This window comes from Cucurbita pepo, chromosome 13, assembly GCF_057944985.1.
Source record: "Cucurbita pepo subsp. pepo isolate OVF chromosome 13, ASM5794498v1, whole genome shotgun sequence".
NCBI lineage: Eukaryota > Viridiplantae > Streptophyta > Magnoliopsida > Cucurbitales > Cucurbitaceae > Cucurbita > Cucurbita pepo.
The window spans coordinates 14,806,725-14,828,846 of NC_141810.1; the positions used below are offsets into that span (position 1 = coordinate 14,806,725).

At 36.9% G+C, this 22,122-nt stretch overlaps 4 protein-coding genes across 6 annotated transcripts; 1 reads left to right on the forward strand and 3 right to left on the reverse strand.

The window, feature by feature from the left end:
• The first annotated feature begins 250 nt into the window (after positions 1 to 250).
• On the forward strand, positions 251 to 1,566 carry LOC111809459 (uncharacterized). Its single transcript, XM_023695924.2, has one exon. The coding sequence runs from the start codon at positions 844 to 846 to the stop codon at positions 1,393 to 1,395; it is 552 nt and encodes a 183-aa protein (XP_023551692.1). The 5' UTR covers positions 251 to 843; the 3' UTR covers positions 1,396 to 1,566.
• Positions 1,567 to 3,449: 1,883 nt separating this feature from the next.
• EMB506 (Ankyrin repeat family protein) lies at positions 3,450 to 6,974 on the reverse strand. 2 transcript variants are annotated; one of them, XM_023693825.2, is made up of 8 exons: positions 6,801 to 6,974; positions 6,046 to 6,350; positions 4,713 to 4,792; positions 4,470 to 4,568; positions 4,272 to 4,370; positions 4,078 to 4,176; positions 3,882 to 3,980; positions 3,450 to 3,717 (listed from the first exon to the last, which is right to left on the reverse strand). In XM_023693825.2, exons 2-8 carry the CDS (start codon positions 6,296 to 6,298, stop codon positions 3,613 to 3,615), a joined length of 834 nt encoding a protein of 277 aa, XP_023549593.1. In that variant the 5' UTR covers positions 6,299 to 6,350; positions 6,801 to 6,974; the 3' UTR covers positions 3,450 to 3,612. The 2 variants fall into 2 exon arrangements, with proteins under 2 accessions (XP_023549593.1, XP_023549592.1); XM_023693824.2 differs by having other exon boundaries at positions 6,046 to 6,471.
• Positions 6,975 to 7,558: 584 nt separating this feature from the next.
• Positions 7,559 to 10,299, reverse strand: LOC111808332 (xyloglucan glycosyltransferase 4). Its single transcript, XM_023694253.2, has 4 exons — positions 9,346 to 10,299; positions 8,944 to 9,252; positions 8,463 to 8,867; positions 7,559 to 8,382 (listed from the first exon to the last, which is right to left on the reverse strand). Exons 1-4 carry the CDS (start codon positions 9,985 to 9,987, stop codon positions 7,741 to 7,743), a joined length of 1,998 nt encoding a protein of 665 aa, XP_023550021.2. The 5' UTR covers positions 9,988 to 10,299; the 3' UTR covers positions 7,559 to 7,740.
• Positions 10,300 to 14,898: 4,599 nt separating this feature from the next.
• LOC111809041 (MLO-like protein 11) lies at positions 14,899 to 20,978 on the reverse strand. 2 transcript variants are annotated; one of them, XM_023695364.2, is made up of 16 exons: positions 19,958 to 20,978; positions 19,623 to 19,853; positions 19,464 to 19,521; positions 19,115 to 19,308; positions 18,909 to 19,025; positions 18,751 to 18,811; positions 18,284 to 18,378; positions 18,059 to 18,133; positions 17,647 to 17,732; positions 16,998 to 17,047; positions 16,867 to 16,907; positions 16,536 to 16,706; positions 16,406 to 16,441; positions 15,751 to 15,818; positions 15,606 to 15,666; positions 14,899 to 15,527 (listed from the first exon to the last, which is right to left on the reverse strand). In XM_023695364.2, the coding sequence occupies exons 2-16, from the start codon at positions 19,746 to 19,748 to the stop codon at positions 15,144 to 15,146; spliced, it is 1,623 nt and encodes a 540-aa protein (XP_023551132.1). In that variant the 5' UTR covers positions 19,749 to 19,853; positions 19,958 to 20,978; the 3' UTR covers positions 14,899 to 15,143. The 2 variants fall into 2 exon arrangements, with proteins under 2 accessions (XP_023551132.1, XP_023551131.1); XM_023695363.2 differs by having other exon boundaries at positions 19,115 to 19,347; positions 19,958 to 20,977.
• Positions 20,979 to 22,122: the final 1,144 nt, after the last annotated feature.

A 22,122-nucleotide genomic window follows, 5' to 3' on the forward strand; every position in this document is an offset into this window, starting at 1 on the left:
CGCTCGTAGATATTGTCTGCTTTTGCCCATTACGTATATGGCTACAGCTTCACACTCTTATAAGGAATACTTTTTAGAAGATTGACAAGGATCGAGAAGCATAACCTATGCAAACCTATGCAAAGAAACGAATATTTTGTTAGTGATATGAAAAATTTGAAAACAAATAAAAGTATAATTCAAAATTGAAAAAATTACTTTTTTTAAGTGTGTAGATGATAGGCCTTAAATTTTAACTTTTTCAAGTGGGGAAGAACAATTCGGTCTACCAAAGGGGTTCCAAGTTCAACGGTGGTTGGGTGTGGGTATTTTAAGCGGGCTGGCCGATGCCCCCTTCTCTCTCCCTCTGTCTTCCTCGTTTCGATCCACTCGGAGGACACCTAATCTGGTTCCACGCCTCTTAGCAAGTGGCTGTGCAGCTCCGAGACTCTCTTGCACGGCCTTTCCTTTCATCCCTCTTTCTATTTCCCACTTTTTACTTCACTTCACCGCTTTAGGTGTCTGCGTTCTTCCCATTTCTTGATCTTCCTTTCATCGCCATTCTTGGGCTCTTCTCTTTCTTGAAATTCGTATTTTCCATTTCTGTTTTACCTCTTCCTCGCATTCTTTTTGTAGGTTTTTGGGCATCTGGGTTCATCGATTTCTTCTGGGTTTTCTGTATTCGTCTGTTTTTGTGTGTTCTATCTCTAGGGTTTTGAATTTTTCATTTCAGATTGTTCTAATCTTTTCTTGTTCCCCGCTTTTCGTTCTCTTGTAATTTGAAATTTGAAATTGGTTTCTGGGTTTTGTTTATTTCGCCCTGTTTTTCACTATTTTACTTCGAGGATTTTGAGTTCTAAGGCGATGTCACAAGGCTTTGCGATCGAGCTCTATTTCGATCCGGCGCTTGAAAATCAAGTTCTCAAGGCTTGGAATGTACTGGCTCGCCGTCAAATTAGTACCCAACTCATTGAAATTGAATCACGCCCTCACATTACCCTCTTCTCCAGCCCTTTTCTTGAACCCACAAAAGTTGAATCCATCGTTAAAAATTTCGCTTCTAAACAGGAACCCTTGCCACTGTCCTTATCGTCAATTGGTAGCCTTCCCAGTGACAACAACGTTCTATTTCTTGGTCCAGCACCTTCGATTTCACTCCTCCAGTTCCAGTCCCAATTGTGCGAAGCAATGAGGAAAGAAGGAATTGAAATCGGAGAGGAATATCGTCCTGGCTCTTGGATTCCCCATTGCGCTGTTGCTCAGGAGGTGCCCAGGGCTCGAATGGCTGAGGCATTTTGTGTTCTAAGGGATTTGAAGCTACCAGTTTCCGGGTACGCAATTGATATTGGGTTGGTGGAATTTTCCCCTGTTCGGGAGCTGTTCTCTTTTGTTCTTGGTAACACTGTCGAAGCTTGAAGCTTTGACGCCAATATTGTGCTTTAATCTGATAGCTCTTCCCTATGAACTTGTATAACCTTCAATTGATTCTAGCTGTTTTAGAGGTCCCATTTAAACGCTAGAGCATTTCAAATAAGGATGCATTTTGTATTTTGTGTTATGAATTTCATCTTTTCTTTATTATCTTCATATTGAAGTTGAATCTTACCTGCTAGTGCATAAACACAGTTGATTTGATGATTAGTGAGTGAGGGGGAAAGCCTTATAGGTTGGTTCAATTGCTGAGATTCTGAATTTGTTGATTCTTTGAGATGATTCCTGTTTTCATAGTTCATATTGTAGATAACCCTTTAGGCCTTTCTCGTATAGTTTCTTTTGGGTAAACACTTTTACTTGTAAGTTGCTGTAGACATCATGAACCTTTTTATAGGTTGAGTACTAAACTGAGCAGCAAAGTCCTATTAAGCCTTTCTGCTGTTCATGTGACTCAAAAGGTATCCGAATATTTCAATCACCCTTGGCTTGTATTGAATTACGCCATCTTTGTGTAATGGCCCAAGTCCACCGCTAGCGGATATTGTCCTTTCTGAGCTTTCCCTTTCGGGATTTCTCTCAAGATTTTTAAAACGCATCTGCTAGGGACCCTTATAAAGAATGTTTCGTTCTCCTCCCCAACCGATGTGGGATCTCACAATTGACGTTGGCTTGTTACACTTTGATTCACAGGATTTCTCCATGGCCTACATTCTTGAGTTTCTCTTTGGTTGATATTGTTCTTCCCTCTGTTCATTTAGGTCAAGTTTTAGTCTTGGTGAAAGCATATGCTTTAGCTACCCTCATGTTCAATCTGTCTTTGAGGTGGTTGGACTTGATTGTTCTAGGTACGACTTGGATTTATTCCTCTATCCATCTGTTTCCTGAATTCTTTATAAACATACCCGTGAAGGCGTTTTCGAGGGATTAATATCAAAAGGTATACATGATAATGAAAATGTAACTCATTTTTATCATGCTACCTTAAAGTCAAGCTTCCAGAGAGAGATCTTTCTCAAAGTGATGTGATGTAGTGAGTAGTCAATCAAATCCCAGCTCTTGTTTTGATGAAAGCAATTCTTTAGAAATCGTTTTATCTTGTAGAAATCTAAACTTTAGTTCATCCAGGTCCTTTTCGTTTAAGAACCTTCTGTCTTTCTTGATACCTGCCAATTTCAGGTTTTAGTTTCATACAATTTGGTGTGTTTTCTGCCATAATGTTTACAAAGTTCAATGAACTTGTTTCTACTTCAACAAACATTCATACATATAACAATGCTGCATTTTGAGATTCAATCTCAACCCAACACAGTAAAACATATTGAAATGACTTCAGCAACTTCATATCAGACACTCTCAAATACAGTAAGTCTCATCAATTCTACTCATGATGACACGCAAACTCCAAAGGCAGACAAAGAAGAAACAGTAAGAAATTAAATGTTGCAATACAGAATGACAGTCAGATCATCAGGGAACTCAAACCATCTCTTTGAGAACCAAAAAAGAAACAAGACCAAGAAACTTGAGGAGCATTGGGTGGGAACATATGGCCTCAGCTGAATTGGAGCTATCGCCATAGCTCTGAGCTTCTGCTTCTGTAGCCATGGCAACAAGCAAGCAAGCAACCCAAATTAGACCCATACCCAAACATTTCTGAAGACCCATTTTCCTTCTTTTTCTTCTTCTTTATTCTATTGCTCGGGCTGAGATTGTCTCTTGATGTTGGTGTGTGGTGATGGTCTAATGGTGGGAATTTATAGAGGGAAAAGAAGGATCATTTGCCTGACAACTTCCTTGGAAGTGTCAAAATATGAACGAACAGAGAATCGTTTGTTTCTTTTTCAGATGGATCTAAATTTTGGTGTATAGAACGGCATATAGGAGCCAAATGGAGGATGATTCGGCATCCTCCATAGCCTCATACTTTGCAGGCCAGGTGATAATAACAAGGAATTTACAGTCCACAGGTTCTTCTAGTTATATGCATAAAATTACTAAGTAAAAATATGCTTTAAAATGTTCATGCATCTCAAATATATCTCGACTAAACTAGCTAGAAAATAGTATTATTAATAAAAATATCATTAAAGATTCCACGAATGAAAGAGAGAGTTATGCGACCAAGATCTTGTGGACTTCAACAAAAGACATAAATACAAAGTGGTCAATGCAAGCAGAAGGATGTTTCAAATTGGCACATCAAAAAGCTCCACGAACAGGCACTACTTTTAGTAACTTGGAAAGATCGTATGACTTGAAGTTTTTCCCATAACACAAGCTCAAATCCAAGGGTGTCTTTCCATCCTGAAATGCATGATTATGTCATGTTTACTGTCCGAGAACAAGAACTAAGAAATAGTTTAAAATAAAAACGTTTTAATATTTAACCTTACGTAACATGTCGTGTAAGGTTTCGGTTTCAAATTTGCTAAGTTGGAAACTTTTGATGAATATGTTTCAAAACTTACCTTGTTTCTTCTGTTCCTATCTGCTCCATTGACCAACAAAATCTTAGTTATATCTCTATTTCTACCTTGGATAGCAATGTGCAATGGCGTCCATCCATCCTATACAAGTATTCAAGGGAGAGTTATTATAACTTTGTAGCAAGAAAACTAAACAAGATGCTTCATTTTTTGTAGTTTTCTGAAGGAAAAAGCTCACAGAATCTGCAACATTGACATCCACATTGTATTTTATTAGTAGCTTCACAATTTGTTTTGCACCAACTTGAACAGCATAATGAAGCGGGGTAGCACCATTCTATGAAGAAAAAAATTACTTAAGTCATGGTGTTTCTGAAAGCACAGTCCTAGGAAATTAATTGGATAAGCAGCATAACTAAATAAACTTCTTACTTTGTCTTTGATATGAGGACTTGCACCTTTTCTTAGAAGATGACCAATGACAGCGTCCTTTCTGCCAATAATTGCCTTATGGAGAGCAGAAAAACCATCCTGATTCACCACATAAAGCCTTGACTAATAAGTTCACGTAAAGAATCTATGTTTTCAAACAATAAAATGTAGAAATTGAATTATATCGATAATATTCACCTCGTCGACAGAGTCAATGTCAAATCCACTTTCAAGTAGTCTGTCCATTGGAATAATCTGACTTGATAGCGCAAAAGTGTGAAGTGGATTCCATTTCGGCTGAACATGAAAGGTTGAAGAACTTTTTTTTGTCAAGCAGATAGCTTTAAATAGAAGTGTGAAGAAAAATAAAACAAGAAAGTTGCTGCCTTTTCAAAAGATAGATAAGAGGGAAAAAGGTATTTGAATATTTTCAAGCATTACAGTCGACAGTTTATCCACATTCAGAGTTGCATTCTGCTGTAGTATCGCTCGTTCTTCGGGTTCCAAAAGTTGTTCAATCTCTGCAATAATTAACAGTCCTTTGATCTTTACGAGATTCTGAGAAAGGGCAAAATCTTAGATATGTATCATTAAAAGATCACAAATAAAGGATCATTGGGCACCCTGTTGAGAAGGGGAGGCGTCATTCTTAACATGATATTAAAGTCATGCGCTTAACTTAGTCATACTAAAAGGATCCTCATATGTCGAACAAAAAAGTTGCTAGCCTCGAAGGTGTAGTAAAAAAGTGACTCAAGTGTCGAACAAATGGTGTACTTTATTCAAGGGCTCCAGAGAAAAGAGTCAAATCTCGCTTAAGGAGAGACTGTTCGAGGCTACATAGGTCTCAAGGGAGGCTCTCGGGTGTACTTTGTTCGAAGGGAGGATTGTTGAAGATTTGTTGGGAGGGAGTCTCACATTGGCTAATTAAGGAGATATCATGGTTTTATAAGTAAGGAATACATTTCAATTGGTATGAGTCCTTTTGGGGAAACCAAAAGCAAAGCCATGAGAACTTATGCTCAAAGTGGACAATATCATACTATTGTGGGGGTTCGTGGTTCCTAACAACCCCCACCCATAATCGGAAATTAGCTAACAGCAGAGTGACACTGTCCAGTCCTAGAGAAGAGAGGTGAAAGCCAATTAAAGAACTGGTGCTACCATATACTTTTTATTCTAGAATCAAACTGCTTATGGTTGTGCCTTCACAAAACAATGTATATTTTCAGCAAGTAAAATGGGCATGAACAAGAACAAGCAACCCACAAATGTCTTTACAAGAGAAACAAAAACAACGTCTATACAAGATAAACAAAAGAAAAATGAACCATCTGGTGTTTTGAACTACTCCCTGGATGCTCAAATTGTTATACGATTATGGTATCTTTCATATATGCACTTTTGATTTTATTTGCTCTACGTCACGCTTCTATTTACTTTAAAGGAACCGTTCTGTTTACTAAATCACAGCAAGAGATAGCCTGACTCTCTCAGTATAGGCTCAAATCTTTCTTGCCGTGACCACAGGCCTCACATAAGATTTTAAATGGAAGTGAAAATCTTAAAGATCAAAATGTGACTCACTGAAACTTAAAAGATTGAAGTAGATTTGTTCTTAAGTATCAACTATCAATGACTAAAAATCTACTTTTTCCCTTTCATCATTCAACATATTTTCAATATTCTTAATGAAAAAATTGCAAGAGAGAAACATATATGCAATGGCCAGAAGAGAAACAGATCAAAAAGTTAAAAGGAGGCCAGTAAAAACCTTTCCGAAGATCCTCCTCATACTTGTTTGCAGCAGGCTGATCAGTAGTAGAGACGGCCTGAACATCTCCTTCACCTTCCCAATCACTTTCAAAATTCAAGTCATACTCATCCACTTCTTCTTCTTCATCATCTTCCTCGTCAAAATCACTGCCGCTTCCATCATCTGGATCTTCCCAAGTTTCTTGGCGTGACGGCAAATGAGACACTCTGTTAAACTCTGTGGCAAAAGTTCTCATACTTGACCACTTCATTGAAAGAGATAATTGGAGCCTTGTTCTTCTAGGACCAACTACCTCCAAGCAGCTGGTGGTGCAACCCAACAATGGACCAGAAGCAGTAGCAACAACATAAACGGGAGAAACTTCAGAGGGAACAAAAGTTGATAAAGCCCACGACATTATCTGTTTCTTTTATATGGTAGCAACTGAAATAACAAACATCGAGCACCAAACAACAACATGGGCAATTAAACAAAGCTCAAGAGGCTTTAGAAGCAATAAAGAGTTAACTTAGACATTTCAACAAACAACTTATCGGCATGAGTTACGAATCATGATTCAACCATTAACTTGGTAGATAATAATCATGGAAAAAGAAACACGTTCACATGTCTCAAGTAAGAGAGTAATGTTTGCAGACCCAGAACCACAATCGACAAAAACTACAAATTTTGTTATCTTAGTTCTTCTCAGATACAAACATACATACCCAGAAACCACCGAATTACGTAGAAATTGTAGAAAGGAAACGAACCTGAATCGGGGAGAGAGAGCAAAATTGAAATTGTTAGAAAATTCTCCAATTATAAAGAACAACTTTTGACGCCTATACAGAATAATCGAAAACCCAGAGACGAGGAAGCCGAAGTAGCATCTTCCCAATTGGATATTGATGCCTGAAAGAGCACTATACTACCGGTTTTCAATTTATCTTAAAACAAAATTATTGTATTAATTTAAACTTTGACTTTATATTTGTCTCCTAAATTAGGGGGAAAATTAACCGGTTAATAAAAATACTTATCAAATTTAAAAAATAACATTAAAAAATTTAAAGATAATTAATGAAACATGATAGACAGTTTTTCGTCTATATATTAATAGTAAAGTTTTTTCGTCTATATATTAATTGTAAGATTTTTTTAAACAAGATTATATTGATTTAGTTGTAATTTTCAAGATAAATTTTGATAAACACAATTTCATCCATGTTTAGACATAATCCACCCAGTAAATTGTGTTAGACGAACACGACTCTCCACAATGGTATGATATTGTCCACTTTAAGCATAAGCTCTCATGACTTTGCTTTGAGTTTCACAAAAGGCCTCAATACCAATGGAGTTAACATTCCTCACTTATAAACCCATGATCATTCTCTAAATTAGTCGATGTGGGACTTCCATGATCCAACAAACTGCACTAATTACAAATTAAAATGTTTGAAAATGAAAAACAATTTTCATTTTCCAAAAAAAAAAAAAAAAAAAGAAGAAAAAGAACAAGAACAGGTATTAAATAACTTAGAATTGCCATTATTTGGTGTTTTGAAGCCCATATACTAACAATACTATACGTATCATTGTACAAATTTACTGAACAAAAAACCTCTAAACCATTTATATATCTAATCCATTTCAAAAACACAAAACAAAAAAAAAAACTTACTTATCAAATCCACTCCCAACACATTTTCAGTTCATTTGCTCACCAATCAAGTCCAAACCCACCACCAGGAACGACAACCCTTGGAACAGCAAGAAGTAGAAGTGAACTCCATGAGCTGACAGCAAGCTTCTGGCTGCTGCAGTGAGCAGCAGAAAGGCAAGAGCCAGCTCTTTTCTGTACACCTTGTTTCTCTTCTTCTTTGAAGCCATTTGCTTCTCTTGTTGGTTCAATCTACTCAACAACTCCAGCCCTGACTCTGAATGTCTCCTTAGAATCTTATCCTCGTTCGATGTTTTCGACTCTCGTTCGGCTAATGCTAGGAAGTCGGATTCTGATGATCGTCCTGTTTTCTTTGTCACGACCCATTCGTATGAGCTTCCGAGCTGGAATAGCCCCGAAATCATGGCGTTGAACTTTGTCACTGACATGGTGTTCTCAAACAAGAGATATGGGATCAAGAAAGGGAAGGATTTTGGGGATGGGAGAATGTTTAGTAAGGACATGAACACTGGGATGTAGCAGATTACCCACAGAGGCAACTCTGCTTCTGGAATGAACATTGTTAATGGAAGAATTATGCAGAACAAAGTGAATGAGTAAAAGGGAAGTATGAGTTTTCTTAAGAGGAAGAACAGGAATATCAAGTTCGTCTTCTTCCATATTGATATCTGCACAAATCCAAGCAATGTGTTCAAACTTTAAGCTCAACGAGTGGATCATGTGGCGTAGTGTTTGATGAGAGTTTTACCTTTGAAGTAATGATGGAAGGAAGGCATAATCTGAAGAGCTGCATAGGACCAGAATGCCAACGGTGTTGCTGTTTCTTGTAAGCTTCATATGATTCAGGCAATTCACAAAGCACCTTGACATCATTGAGGAAGATGAATTTCCATCCCTCCAAGTGTGCTCGAACTGCGATATCCATGTCCTCCACCGTCGTGCGCTCGAGCCAGCCACCGGATTCCTCAAGCGCTTTCGCTCTCCAAACGCCTGCTGTTCCATTGAATCCAAAGAAGTTGAGAAAAACCCCATTAACTTGCTGCTCAACTTCAAAGTGGAAGCACAAGTTGATGTTTTGGAGTCTGGTAAGCAAGTTTTCTTCTTTGTTAACAAACGCCCAACGAGCTTGGACAAGCCCCACCTCAGGATTTCCCTGTCATGTTCATAAAAACGTAAGCTAAGCTAAGCTCGGGATTTCCGTGTCATGTTCATAAAAACATCATCAGTACCTTGAAATGAGGGATTGTTAGCTTAAGGAAATCTGGGTTGGGCTGGAAATCTGCATCTAAAATAGCTATGAACTCATAATCTTTAACATAATCACAAGCCATGGCGGACTGAAGATTCCCAGCTTTGTACCCAGTTCGGATCAATCTATGTCGATAAACAATATTAGCACCCTTTTCATTCCATGATAGAACTTCTTCTTTGATCAAACGCTGAAGATTTCCATCGTCTGAATCATCAAGAACTTGAATCAAAATCCGATTCCTCGGCCAGTCAAGCTCACAAGCAGCAGCAATCGATTGCGCATAGACCTATTAAACGGAGTTTACAAATCAGAAGATTCATTGAGGAATAAAATCAAACACCTTGTGTCATATGAAATCAGGGGAGTACTGATTCGTTACCTCTCTCTCATTACACATTGGGATTTGAACAAGAACCAAAGGAAAATTCGAAGTATCTTCCAAATCATAAGCGTTATCTTGAATCGTGGGTTTGATTTTCTTGTATTTGATCCAAAAGCAGCCGAAGCAGAGAACAAGGCGATCGAGAGATTGGATCAAGAACAGAACAATGCAGAATTTGGAAAGCATGAGAACCATTGGCGCAATGTAATCAACACGAAACGAAAGCCACGAGACGTAAAACCATTGAATAATCCCATGAACTTCGAGCTCCAATGGCTGAATCATTCGCAGATTCCACTTTTTGAAATGAGCAACAACTTCGACGATCAAACCCGTAACTGAAATCGCAAGAAACGCCTTAATGAATCTATATAACTTACGGCTTTTGGAATCCTCTTCGTTAATATCCGCATGAGCAATGCGTTTCTTAACAGAAGCAAACACCGCCTTCATAGTCATCGCCATCCACGAGAAGAAAAACAGAGCTCTATGGGCTTTGAGAAGAAGAACCCACGTGAGCTGCTTGGGACTCGCAGCCTTCTGCTTCTCCGGAAGCAACAAGGAATCAGAGCCATTGATTTCCACTAAAGGGAAGCTGTTATGCTTCTCAATTGTAACAACAACAGAGCTCGGAGCCATCTGGGTATCGATCAAAACGAAGAACAGAGGCGAAAAGGAACAAATTAACAAACACCCAGATGGAAATTTGTGGGGAAATTTCAGTAGGAAGAAGATAGTGCCATTAAAACAGAAGAAATAGATCTCAATTTGCTCAAACGAACTGCTAATTTAAAGGAAGAAGAAGAAGAAGAAGAAGGTATTTTTTAATTTATTTATTGGTTGAAGAAATAATTTGGAAAGACAGACAGATCCTTCCTTGTTTGCTCCATGGCACAGTGATTCAGTTGAGTAGGGCCATTACAGTGACAGTCAGGCGTACTGGAAAAAAAAAAAAAAAAAAAAAAAAAAGGGGCAACAATATTAGAACACTTTTTTGAATGAACAAGAAAGGGTTGGATCCTGAGCGCAGCAAGTATGAATATGATATCTAGTTTCTTAACTTTAATGGGAATCTGATATCATAAACTAAATATTTCATTGCTCATGTTTAGCTGTGTGATCATGTATTTATTAAGACAGCTATGTCAGTTTTAATAAGCATCTAAATCATACTCTCATGTGCTCTAATATTATTCTTTTTTTTTTAATTGAAAACAAAATAAAAAACCAAAGTGTTTCTGTCCTTGTTCTTATTTGATTGAATTAAGTCCGAGTAATCACTAACCTTTACAATGATATAATATTGTCCAATGTGGGATTTTCTCCCAACAATTCTCTCATCTAACAAATTATACTGATGCCCTCGAATAGCAGTCTCTCCTTAGTCGAGGCTCGACTCTTTCTATGGACCATCGATCTTTGGAGTCGTAATATCGTGTTCGAAACTACGAACTTCCACAACAGTATGATATTGTCCAGTTCAAGCATAAGCTCTAATAGCTTTACTTTTGATTTTTTTAAAACGTGTCTACGTGTCTTCTGTAAAATTCTATTTTAGTTTTGTTTAATTATACATATTCAAACATTTATTATTTTAGTGAAAAAGAAAATGCGTTAATTTTAGCTTTTTAAGTAAATATTTAATCAATGGTATTTTTCATTTTAAGTAAAGTTTTTATTAAAGGGTATAAATTTTCATGTTAGGTCTGAACTGTATTATTTGTAATTTTAAAAAATATTATTTGTCATGTTTGACCTTAAGAATGCACTAAAAAAAATTAAAATAACAAGATAATTTGAAATCTTTTAAATCTTACAAAATTATTTTTCAATTAAAAAATTCAATTTTAAATTTAAAAATTAGAACGATAAAAATAATAACTAAATACATTTAAAAGCTTACATTTGGTACATTTTAATATTATTAATTTTAAAAATACACGACTAAAACTAAGTTTTCAATCATTAAATATATTTTATGTGTCGCAATTTCTTACCAATAAAATCATATTTAAAGACTTTGATTTTTGCTATTTCTAGAGAATAAATAAAAAGTTGCACTAAATTGGTTTAAAAATAAAAATCAGTATTTTGGCTTAATAGAATTAATTATTAAAACGAATTTTCCTTTTCTTTTTTGTTTTAAAATAAAAATAATTTTTTGATTGGCGGTGGAGGAAGGCCAATATTGGTATTTTGTAGGGTAGATTTTAGATATTATTTTAAAATTAAGTGGGTCATCAAACCAATAATGTTTTCTATTTTATTTTATTTTATTTTTAGATGCATCTATTTTTATAGCGGTTACTATGTTTAAGTTATTAATTTATAGATTTGACTAATTAATTATATAATTAAATTTACACTATGTTAATTAAGCTTAGTCAGCATCTAAGTTCTCTCTGTCTTCTAAAGTGAGGTCAAATAATTACCTATATTTTATATATCATAAATCTGATAATTAATTTAATAATAGTTATTCTTTTTCTTTTTCTTTTTAATAAAAAATATATTATTGCAGACACATGATAATATCACCGCCATAATTACAAGATTAACCTCCTAATCAATTTGCATGCATAAGCATATGGTATTATCATGCATGCCATGTTTAATCAAATCAGATCAAATCAAACATATGGGCGTTTGTCTTGGAATCTTTAATTTGATCTGATCTAATCTATGTTTATATATGGATTTGATTTTAAATACGAAGATTATCGATCATTTATTTGATTCAAATTGATACATTCAAAGAATTATGATGATTGTCAAGGCAACGTGCAGCTTCAGCTGTGATTATAGTTTGATTAGACACAATAACACGTCTAAAAGTCTTGTAAGCTTACGTCTGGCGCTCGTTGGCTTGAACTAGGTCCCATGATTCAGATGGATAACATTAATCGCGAACCAGTGCCTCCATGTAACAATCATGTATATCGAACGTAAACGTTAGAGCATATATTTAAGAAATATGTGGCATGTGGGGGCGGGGAAATGGATAACGTTGGGAGGGAGTTGGTTGGGTGAGAGGAGAAAAGTGGGGAAGGTGGCTAGGTGGGCGTGCAACCCAGCAACCAAGCAAGGGGATTAAGCATGGCAATGGGAGAGGAGGATATAGATGGCATAAAGCGACTTCTCCTGTTGGGCACATACTCAGATGGCCTCCTTCCTTAATTACTCACCCCATGTGCTACTAACCTCCTTAATCCAATCCCAATCCAAATCCCAATTATTACTTGTGGTATATCTCGACATTCGTGCCGACTCATATTACTTCAAATATAGATTAGACTAGATGTGGACTCGGTAGACTGTAGACTTATAAGTAACGGCTCAAACTTAATGTTCGTAGATATTGTCCGCTTTTGCTCGTTACGTATCGTCATCAGTCTCACAGTTTTAAAATGCATATGCTAGAGAGAAGTTTCCCCTCTCCAACAAAAGTGGGATCTCACAATCTTCCCCTTAGAGGCCTAGTGTTCTCGATGGCACACCGCCTCGTGTCTAGCTCTGATACCACATGTAACATTTCGAGCTCACCGCTAATAGATGTTGTCCATTTTTGTCCGTTATGTATCGTTGTTTTTTAAAACGTGTCTACCATGAAAAGGGTATAGTTCTACCCTAACCAGTGTCTCGCACCATCTAATAACTGACTCTGATACCATGTGTAACTGCTTAAGCCCACCACTAGCAGATATTGTCTGTTTTAGCCCTTGCATATATCTGCTAAGGTGAGGTTTCATACTCCTCTAAGAAATGTTTCACTCCCCCAACCAATGTGAGATCTCCAGTTAACGAACTATATTGAGATGAGTTAAAATTTGAGTCGTTATAATGTGTCATCTTCAACTAGTTGGAGTAGGACTCGAAAGTGAAGTCAAATTGTCTTCCACGAGATCATACCAGAAAGTGAGGTCAAATTTGAAGCTTTAAATAGTGAACAATAAAAATGTGGGTGTTCTAGCAGCGGAAGACATTATATAAAATTTTATTTATTAGAGAGCAACAAAATTTCTACTATAGTTATGAAGTTACTAAATTATTCGAGAGGTTAGTTAGATCGGTTCCACTCTAATAAATAATTGCATTTGTCTAAAACTAGATATATTTCCATCCTATCACACATTTTTAATATCATCCAACCGACTCTTTTAATAACCCAAATTAAATATAAATCTAATCATATCTCGTCTGTTCCTCCTGAATCTTATCCGATTGTAGTAAAACACATAAAACAAGATAAATATCAGTGTACCAGGTCTGACAAGGTACATGATTGTGTTTGCTCCTAGTAGATTTAACCTCGAGTATAAAATATCGAATGTTTTTTTTTTATTAACCAAGTATTTTCGGGCGTGAACTGGAGTAAATTTTGGATCGATAACGAGCGGTTTTTTAAAATAAAAGAATTATTTATTAATAAAAATAAAATTTAGAGAGAGGTGGTGGGGATGAGGTAGAAACATAGGCATTTAAGAGGTGTGCCCTCTCACCAGAAGACCACACCCTACCCTTTCTCAATTATCCCTTCCCTCTTCCTTGGATCCACCACTTTCTCTCTCTCTCTCTACCCTATAAATTTATAAAATTTTTTACTTTTTTTTTTTTCTAATATCAAATGTCCAGCTGGCAACCGAGTAATATAATATTATGAATTAAATATTATTTGTCTAAATTTAAATCATAAAAATAAGGTAAATAACTCGATCATACATTGAAAATGATATTTAACGAAAGATTAAATTATTGACTTTTAAAATAATAATTGATATTTTATGCGTTTTATAAAAAAAAAAAATTGGGCCTGGATGGTCTATGGGCTTTTTTAGACCTATACAAAAAATATTAATATATAATATTTTTTCAACTAGATCAATTTAAGCATAGCTCTTCTGTATAATATTATGACACATAATCGGACAACACACGAAGATGGCCTTCGAAAAACGCTCTTTGTGTGCCTTTGCATTTTAATGTTCATGAAAGCTGCCCCTTTTGTCACAACCCCATATAAAAAGCCATGCAAGATCTTCAGTTTCACAATCCATTCATAGCCTAACCAAGAACACAAGAAGAGCTTCTAAATGGCCTTTTCCAAGTCCAAGTTTCTCACTGTCTTTCTGCTCTTCTGCACCCTTCTTCACCTTGGCTTTGCCAATGTGCAAGTTATCGACGACGCCGTTGCTCAGAGCGAGGTTGTAGGCCAACGTCTGCCTTATGCACAGGACTGCTGCAATTATGGTCACTCGGGGAGCTGCGTCGGTTCACCGAACTGCTGTGGGAATGGAGGCGACTATGGCAACTCTTCTCCTCATTGTGTCCAAAATGGATGTGGGTGTGTGGAGAATCCAAGCAACAACTGTTGTGCTGGCTCGGTTGGCCATCCTTCTCCTCCGTCGTGCCAATGGCAGGGACCGAGCCCGTGCTGTGGCTGTGTGAGAACCAATGTCAAGGTCGAGGAACAGAATGAATCGGACTCCGTTCGTCCCAGCAGTGAATCAATGACTCCAATGCATTAAGGAACTTAAAACATGAAGCTCTTCATGACCAACATTACCATCTTAGTCAATAATATCAAAACTACTTGTGGCTTACAAATATAAAGCTTCATGATCTGAATTCATCTTTTAATATCAATACACAACTTTCTTTTATGAACATGTTACATATATGCTAACTTCCCTAAGTTCATGTTCGATATGAGTATCTCTTTCCTACAAACCTCTAACCTCGTATATTCTCGACACTTGATTTCGGTCGAATGTTATACCGTTGCTGCGCTGAGTGTGCTATCTTTTAACTGGCATAGAAAAGCTTCTCATAAAGTTTTCAACCTCCAGCTTCGGATCAACCGGTGAAGAAAGAGACGCAGAGGGTTGCAGAAGCGACGTTCTAGCTCTGCTTGGCCATTCATTAACAACAGGGTCGGATTGTTCTTGTACAGAAGTTGGCTGTAGCTCGATTGTCGTATAGTCAGTAGTAGTTTCGTATGTATCATCAATAAGCCGACGGTCATCATCCTCGATTGACATAACCGTGCTTGTTTCGGTGTGAATCGTGGTGTCATCGGTGAACATGCCAAGCCTTCTTTTCCTTCTTGCTGCCTTGCCCCATCCATGGATTGTTTCCCTTATTCTTTGTGGAATTAATGCAGCTTTATAGTTTGTTCCCATCTAAGAAAAGAAAAGGTTAATCCGAGTACTCGGAATACGAAGAGAAACTAGCTCGACCGTCGTGTCCGAAACTGTTACCTGAGTTACCAGAGCATACAAGGGCAAGGTGCTGTAGCTGCAAAGGAACTGCCCGGCGAATCTACAGAAAAACCGAATATCATACGCAACGAAAATAGCTCTTTATGCAAGCACGTAACGAGTAATAACTTCAATTTATGCATACCCCAAGATGAGTCTTGCATAGACAAGCATATGGTTCCTAATAAAGCAAGAATTATATCCAAATTGCCACTGTAAAGTAAAAAGAAAAAAAGGATTAGTAACAAGTAGTTCTAGCAGAGTTTTCTCCATCGGTATTTCTTATTTCGTGATCTTGTTAGTTCCGTTTCATTTTTCCTATTATTTCGTTGTAAATTGCAACGCGCATGCTGTAACAGCCCAAGCCCATTACTAGCAGATATTGTCCGCTTTGGTCTGTTACGCCATCAACCTCGGAGTTTTAAAACGTGTTTGTTAGGGATGTTAGGGAGAGGTTTCCACACCCTTGTAAGGAACGTTTTGTTCCCCTCTCCAACCGATGTGAGATCTCATAATCCACCCCCTTAGAGACCTCACGTCCTCGCTGGCACACCACTCGATGACTGGCTCTGATACTATTTGTAACAGTCCAAGCCCACCGCTAGTAGATATTGACCGCATCGGCCCGTTACATATCGCCATCAGTCTCACAATTTTAAAACGTGTTTGCTAAGGAGAGGTTTCCACACCCTTATAAAGAATGTTTCGTTCCCTTCTCCAACCGATGTGGGATCTCAGACAGTCAGTGTTCGATATCCATAGAAATTAAGTTGGTCATAATTATGAAAAGAGGAAAGTACCCAGAACCAGAAGAACGACGCCAACTCAAACGCATTCTGCAAGGAAGGTTAAATAAAAACGCTTCACCAAATCCGATATAAACAAAAAGGTCGATTTCCGATCATTCTAATGTAAATAATCAATATAGACCTGGAAAAGGATAAAGTGGATCAAGGACAAGAGAAGTTCAGGCTTCTTAAACCAGAAAAGATCATCTCTTGGCTTTAGCTTCGGACCCGAAAAAGAACCGGTTATACCAGCACTTTCCAATGCCAACGTTGCAATGACATGTTGCAGCTTCGTGCCCACAAGAAGAACAAGCTAAAAACAAGGTATCAACACGTATCGGGTTCAAACAAGATCGAAAAAAGCTGGTATAGAAAAATGATCTATTTAAACAAGCTAAGAAGTTGTTCTTGATGATGAGAGATGATGAAATTATAGTACGAGGAGTGAGATATAAAGGAGAGAGCGCACTCACAGCAATTGGAATGGATGCTATCCAGAAGTACAGATTAGATCCTGCAGTAATGCAAAGAAAGGATTGATGAACACAATGATATATTTCATGCAATTGGATCAAACCACCACTTCTCCAACAGAGAGTTTTACCTTTTACATCAAACAGCATGAAAGCAACGACGAATCCCCACAACGGAGCGCTGCATTAAAGAGGAGGTATCAGCGTGCGCATCTCCTATGGGGTCTAATATGCATGCATACATAGTAAAGTCGGAGAGGTTTCCACACCCTTATAAGAAATGTTTCGTACCCCTCTCCAACTAATATGAGATCTCACAATCTACCCCCCTTGGGAACCCAACGCCCTCACAAGCACACTGCCCGATCCTGGCTCTGATACCATTTGTAACGACCCAAGCCCACCGCGAGCAGATATTGTCCTCTTTGGGCCGTTAGGTATCGCCATCGGCCTCATAGTTTTAAAAATGTGTCTACTAGGGAGAGGTTTCCTCTCCAACCAACGTGAGATCTCAAAATAGCACTGTAACAACCCAAGTCCACCCCTAGCAGATATTGTCCACTTTGGGCTTGTTCCCTCAAGGTTTTTAAGGAGAGGTTTCCACGCCCATGTTTCGTTCCCCTCTCCAACCGAGGTAGGATCTCACAAATTCCAATGTTTTTAAAAAGGGGTCCACAGTATGCCTCGTATTCGAATACCTCCGTGTTGCAGACTGAATGCAGATATCTAATATCCCATTCAAACGGTATCGAAATTGAAATTTGTGGTCATTTCACCTACCTCACACCTACTATCCTTTGGAATTCTTCTTCCATGGAGCGAATCATGTAGCTGTGGAAATCATACGTCAAAGGGAGGTGGTGATTCTGCAACAAATAAGATCCAATAAAAAAAAACATGTTTTATTATTTCGGGTCATAAGAATACAGATTAAGTCCCTTAAAAAAAAAACATACACTATCAGCTGTAGATGAGCCACCTTAAATATTGTAGCTACGTTGGATTTTACTACGATTTATATTCTCGCATGAACAATTCGAACACGAATTCATGCATTGAAATAATGAAAATTTGTAACTATTGCACATGTCCTCCAGACTCAAACTAGAGATTTAGCAAAAGATTCTCAACATATAACAGCTTGAGAGTAGGCAACTAATGATAAAAATGCTAGCAAACCATATCGACGAACCATGATGAAGCCCTTGCGGAGTGTGAGGTAGTCAGCATGAACTACAGAATTCCCGAATTGTCGGAAGAAACATGTCTACAATTCATAAATTCGATTAGTTCAAAGCAGAAGATATGTCGAGGCAGAAGTAAAACTTTGAAAGGGTAAGAGGAAAGACTGCAATTTATTAGGAATACAGGGACTAAATCAAAATGAAAGTAAAATATGTGGAAGTTGAAAGCATACCACCCAGATTAGAAAGCTGTTCCGTGTTATAGGATGGGAAGTGTGATATCGAACAAAGGTCGATTGCCTCCGCAGTGTCATTTCTCTCGTGATATCTATGGCGGTATAGAACTAATTGTTAGCGTGAGAAATTTGTTTCTAATAAAAAAAGAAATCGTCAGCTCACTTGGAACCTTAAAAGAAAGCAAACGTCCTTCATACTACATACTCGATACAACACGAACTCAAGATATAGGGGGAAATAGTTGTTTCATGAATGATTCCAAACTCTTGAACAGTATTGAATCAACGAAGATCGACATGAATATTGCACTAAACTTACTAAAATCTTCAGTATCATAAACAAAACGGTACTCGAGAGGACGATATAAGGCTTAGTTTCGTTCTAGTTGTATATCTAACGCCAAACAGAAGATGATTACAATAATGCTGTGTTTCTAATCCCACAATATAACCATAGAGCTTACCATTTAGTGAATCATGTCTGTCCATATGGGCTTCATCTTCCCAAGCTCTCCATCTGTGAATCTGATTTATCATATATCAAACTATTACAACTCGTAACATTTGTGATTATTTTGAAATTTCTCATCAAATACCAATGTTCTACGTCGAGATAAAGTACCTTTACGATTGCCAGTAACATTGTTAAGCAGCTATAAGATACATGAGTTACTGCCATTATAAAGATAAAGCGATGCAATTGCTCGAGACCCTCATACGAAACGAACGGCTCATAACCCTGCACAACGAATATTTGAAAACTTCAATCAGCATTAGCTTGGAAGAAGAAAGAGTTGTTATTTAAGTCATGTGAACTCTATGACATGCCTCTTTGCAGGTTTTCTCATTCCCATTAAGCATCCGCCTAAACAAATGGGGTAATACCGAAACGGTGTATAGTTTCCGTTCTTCGGATGAACTGTCTTCTTTTTGTTCATCAATCTCGGCTTTGGTACATGGAGTAAAAGGGGTATTATAGAACCTTGATGGGATGCAGATATTTGATATTAAGCTTGATGTAGCTGTTAAAAGGAGAGAAATAAATCCAAGAAGCATCAACTCTGAAACCAGAAAATCAAATGCCTATGAGTTGAGACATAAGAAGAATGGATAGCAAAGCTCTTAATTATAAGCTAAGCACGTCTTGAGTGATTGAGTGAATGGCATAGCCATTTACCTTCTTTCATTTTCTCCACTGCCTCTAACAATGGCTTTCGGTTAGTCTTCCTCAACCACTGAGATTACAAAAGGAACAATCATGAACAAGTATGCGAGTGATGGCTATGAAAGATTCATATGGGTCAGTTATGATAGAACCATTAGGTGAAATGCTTACAGTGCTTAGCCGGTGAATGGACCTCTCCACGAGTAAGGAGACTACAACGAAAATGGTTAGCACAGAAGCAACAGACCAAGTGGGCGTCAAGGCCAAAGATCGCATCTCCTCTTCATTATCAGCCATCTCCCACAAGTTTCTGAGATGAACTTTCAGGTATGTTCCTCAAAGCTCCGGTTATACGCCGACCAGGGCAGTCTAAAAGACCTCAAACAAGCTCATCAATGGTCGCTGATCAAGAAACAAGAAGAAAATTGCAGACTGCTTAGTTTCTGAGGATAGCAAAATCATCCAAAATATGAACAGAAAAGGCTTGAGGACTGTATGATGCTTACTTTATGGAAGAGTTTTCAGGTCCCAATAAGCCATGAAAGCGACAATTGAAGAAGGGTGTGTACGAGTTTATCTTCTCTGATTTTCCCCAATTGATTAAGTCAAAAGTTTTCTTTCCTTTTCTCCTTTTTTGGGTCTGCTCTTTCTGGCTCTAAGAGTAGCTTCCGCTCAAAAACCAGCTGCGATGAACTGAATATGACCAATTGGGGGTACCCAACAACGAAATTGATCCAAAAAACAGAGTCCCAAGAGAACACACCAGAAACGTTCAATAAAGCTTCAAGGATTATAGGTCGATGCTTTCTTCATAATCTCCCAACCAAATTGACAAAAAAGGGGCAAATGAACGATTATGTCCAACAAACCCCTATGAGTATATGAAAACCCAGCTCACATTTCCCGAGAAACAAACAAAATCTTTGCTAAGAAGACACCTCGTTCAAATGCTTTCAACTTCACAAGTCACAGAAACGGAACAAATACAAACCCAAATCAAAATGGGGAGGCTAGCTCCAGTGAATTTAGAACACAAAAGCTAAAACCACGAGATTTGAATGGGTTTAAACACTAAAAAAAAACCCCACATGCACGAACACGCGGTTCTTGGACTTGTGAAAACCGCTGCCTGTGCATTAACTACTCAAAGAAATAGCGAGAACTTCGAGAAGAAACAATACGGTAATGAAGGCAGAGGGCAAATTAGGAATGACCCAGAAGAAAGAAATGCATGGAATCGCAGTATTTACATTTGGCTGAAAATTTAAAATGGTGGGTCACAACCCAACTGCACAAAGCAATGATCTGAGAAGCCAAGTGGGAAAGCAAGCAAGCAAAGAAGGAAGGAAAGAAGCAAGCAATCTACTAATGAATCGCTGAATTTGACAACGTTGCTTTTGTTTTGATTGTACCCTCCGACCTCCGCTGATTGGGGAACATGCCAAAAGGCCAAACCCAGTCATCGTCCATTCTTCAACCATTCAACCATTCCATACGCTAATTTTGTTCCTTCTTAAATTTTACTCTAAAATGGTACTCCAATGGCAGCATTCTTCCGGTCTCCTTTTTCTTTTTCTTTTTCTTTTTTAAGCGAATAATTACAACAAAAAAAAAAAAAAAAAAAAAAAAAGGAAATTTATTTATTTTAAAGCAACATTATTTGAACTATTGGGGCTCTACAGCATTTTTTTGTTAATGATATAATAGAATATTGTACATTAAAATATTATAAGAACTTTTTGTAAAATATTTATTTATTGTATGATTATATTTTTCTAAAATATGGTAGGTGAGGTGTTATTTTCTTTTTTTTTTCTTTTTGTAATTAAGCTTTAAATTTAATATATTGTCTTTTTTAATGTTATTTTTGTTACTCCTTTTTTAAATATAATTAGCATAATTTAAATTAGAAGTTGAAAGAAATTTTGGTTTGACCAATTATTAAAAATAATGTATATCATTTATTGTATTTTATTTTCATATAAGTCATGCCCATTTTGTCCCTACGCTTGCTCTATTCCGTTTACATAATTATATAAAAATAGAAAATTATACTGAAATCTCAATTAGGTTTTGGAAATATTTGTTAGAATAATTTAGATTTATAATATTGTTTGACGGTGAAAAAAAAGACAAAACATTTTATTGACATGATCCATTCCTTGGACTCAGAAAATTCTTTTATTTTATTTTTTTTTTCTTTTTAATAAATAAACAAGGACTATAAATTAACAATATATTAATTGTAATAACAAAAAATACGTTTCTTTAAGAAATTTATTATAAATTTATTTGAAAAAGTTGTTATAATTCCTCTGTTTCCATTAATTTTCCTATTAAAAAATCAACCTACAAACTTAGAGAAATTTTTTACAACGAGAATTTTTTTTTTGGTAATTGTTTTTTTTGGTAATTGTGTGTTTTTACATCGAGAATTCTTTGTCATATCCTCATACATCTATTATTATAAATATTGGTTACACTGGTTTATCAAAAACATGGAAAGTAAGGCATGAAGATAATAATAAAAATAATAATTGCCAAAAAAGGAGATTATTAAAGAAAACCTAAAAACGTGTCATTTCCTAGCTTTTTCTTCTCACCCAATGCAATTTAATGTCCAAATATTTATGACATCTTTATTATCTTTTACACCAGTAGCACTCGTATT

What these genes read in the sequence shown, in the direction of transcription:
- EMB506 (XM_023693824.2), bottom strand. Translation starts at nt 6,445, where the DNA reads ATGTCGTGGGCTTTATCAACTTTTGTTCCCTCTGAAGTTTCTCCCGTT. An exon ending in TGAGGAGGATCTTCGGAAAG is followed by an intron (nt 4,793 to 6,045) that starts GTTTTTACTGGC and finishes TAATTATTGCAG; the next exon opens with AGATTGAACAACTTTTGGAA. An exon ending in GTCCTCATATCAAAGACAAA is followed by an intron (nt 4,177 to 4,271) that starts GTAAGAAGTTTA and finishes TTTTCTTCATAG; the next exon opens with AATGGTGCTACCCCGCTTCA.
- LOC111809041 (XM_023695363.2), bottom strand. Translation starts at nt 19,748, where the DNA reads ATGGCTGATAATGAAGAGGAGATGCGATCTTTGGCCTTGACGCCCACT. An exon ending in CAAAGGATAGTAGGTGTGAG is followed by an intron (nt 17,048 to 17,646) that starts GTAGGTGAAATG and finishes TCTTTAATGCAG; the next exon opens with CGCTCCGTTGTGGGGATTCG. An exon ending in TCCACTTTATCCTTTTCCAG is followed by an intron (nt 16,442 to 16,535) that starts GTCTATATTGAT and finishes CCTTCCTTGCAG; the next exon opens with AATGCGTTTGAGTTGGCGTC.
- LOC111808332 (XM_023694253.2), bottom strand. Translation starts at nt 9,987, where the DNA reads ATGGCTCCGAGCTCTGTTGTTGTTACAATTGAGAAGCATAACAGCTTC. An exon ending in CAATGTGTAATGAGAGAGAG is followed by an intron (nt 9,253 to 9,345) that starts GTAACGAATCAG and finishes TCCGTTTAATAG; the next exon opens with GTCTATGCGCAATCGATTGC. An exon ending in TAACAATCCCTCATTTCAAG is followed by an intron (nt 8,868 to 8,943) that starts GTACTGATGATG and finishes TGAACATGACAG; the next exon opens with GGAAATCCTGAGGTGGGGCT.
- LOC111809459 (XM_023695924.2), top strand. Translation starts at nt 844, where the DNA reads ATGTCACAAGGCTTTGCGATCGAGCTCTATTTCGATCCGGCGCTTGAA.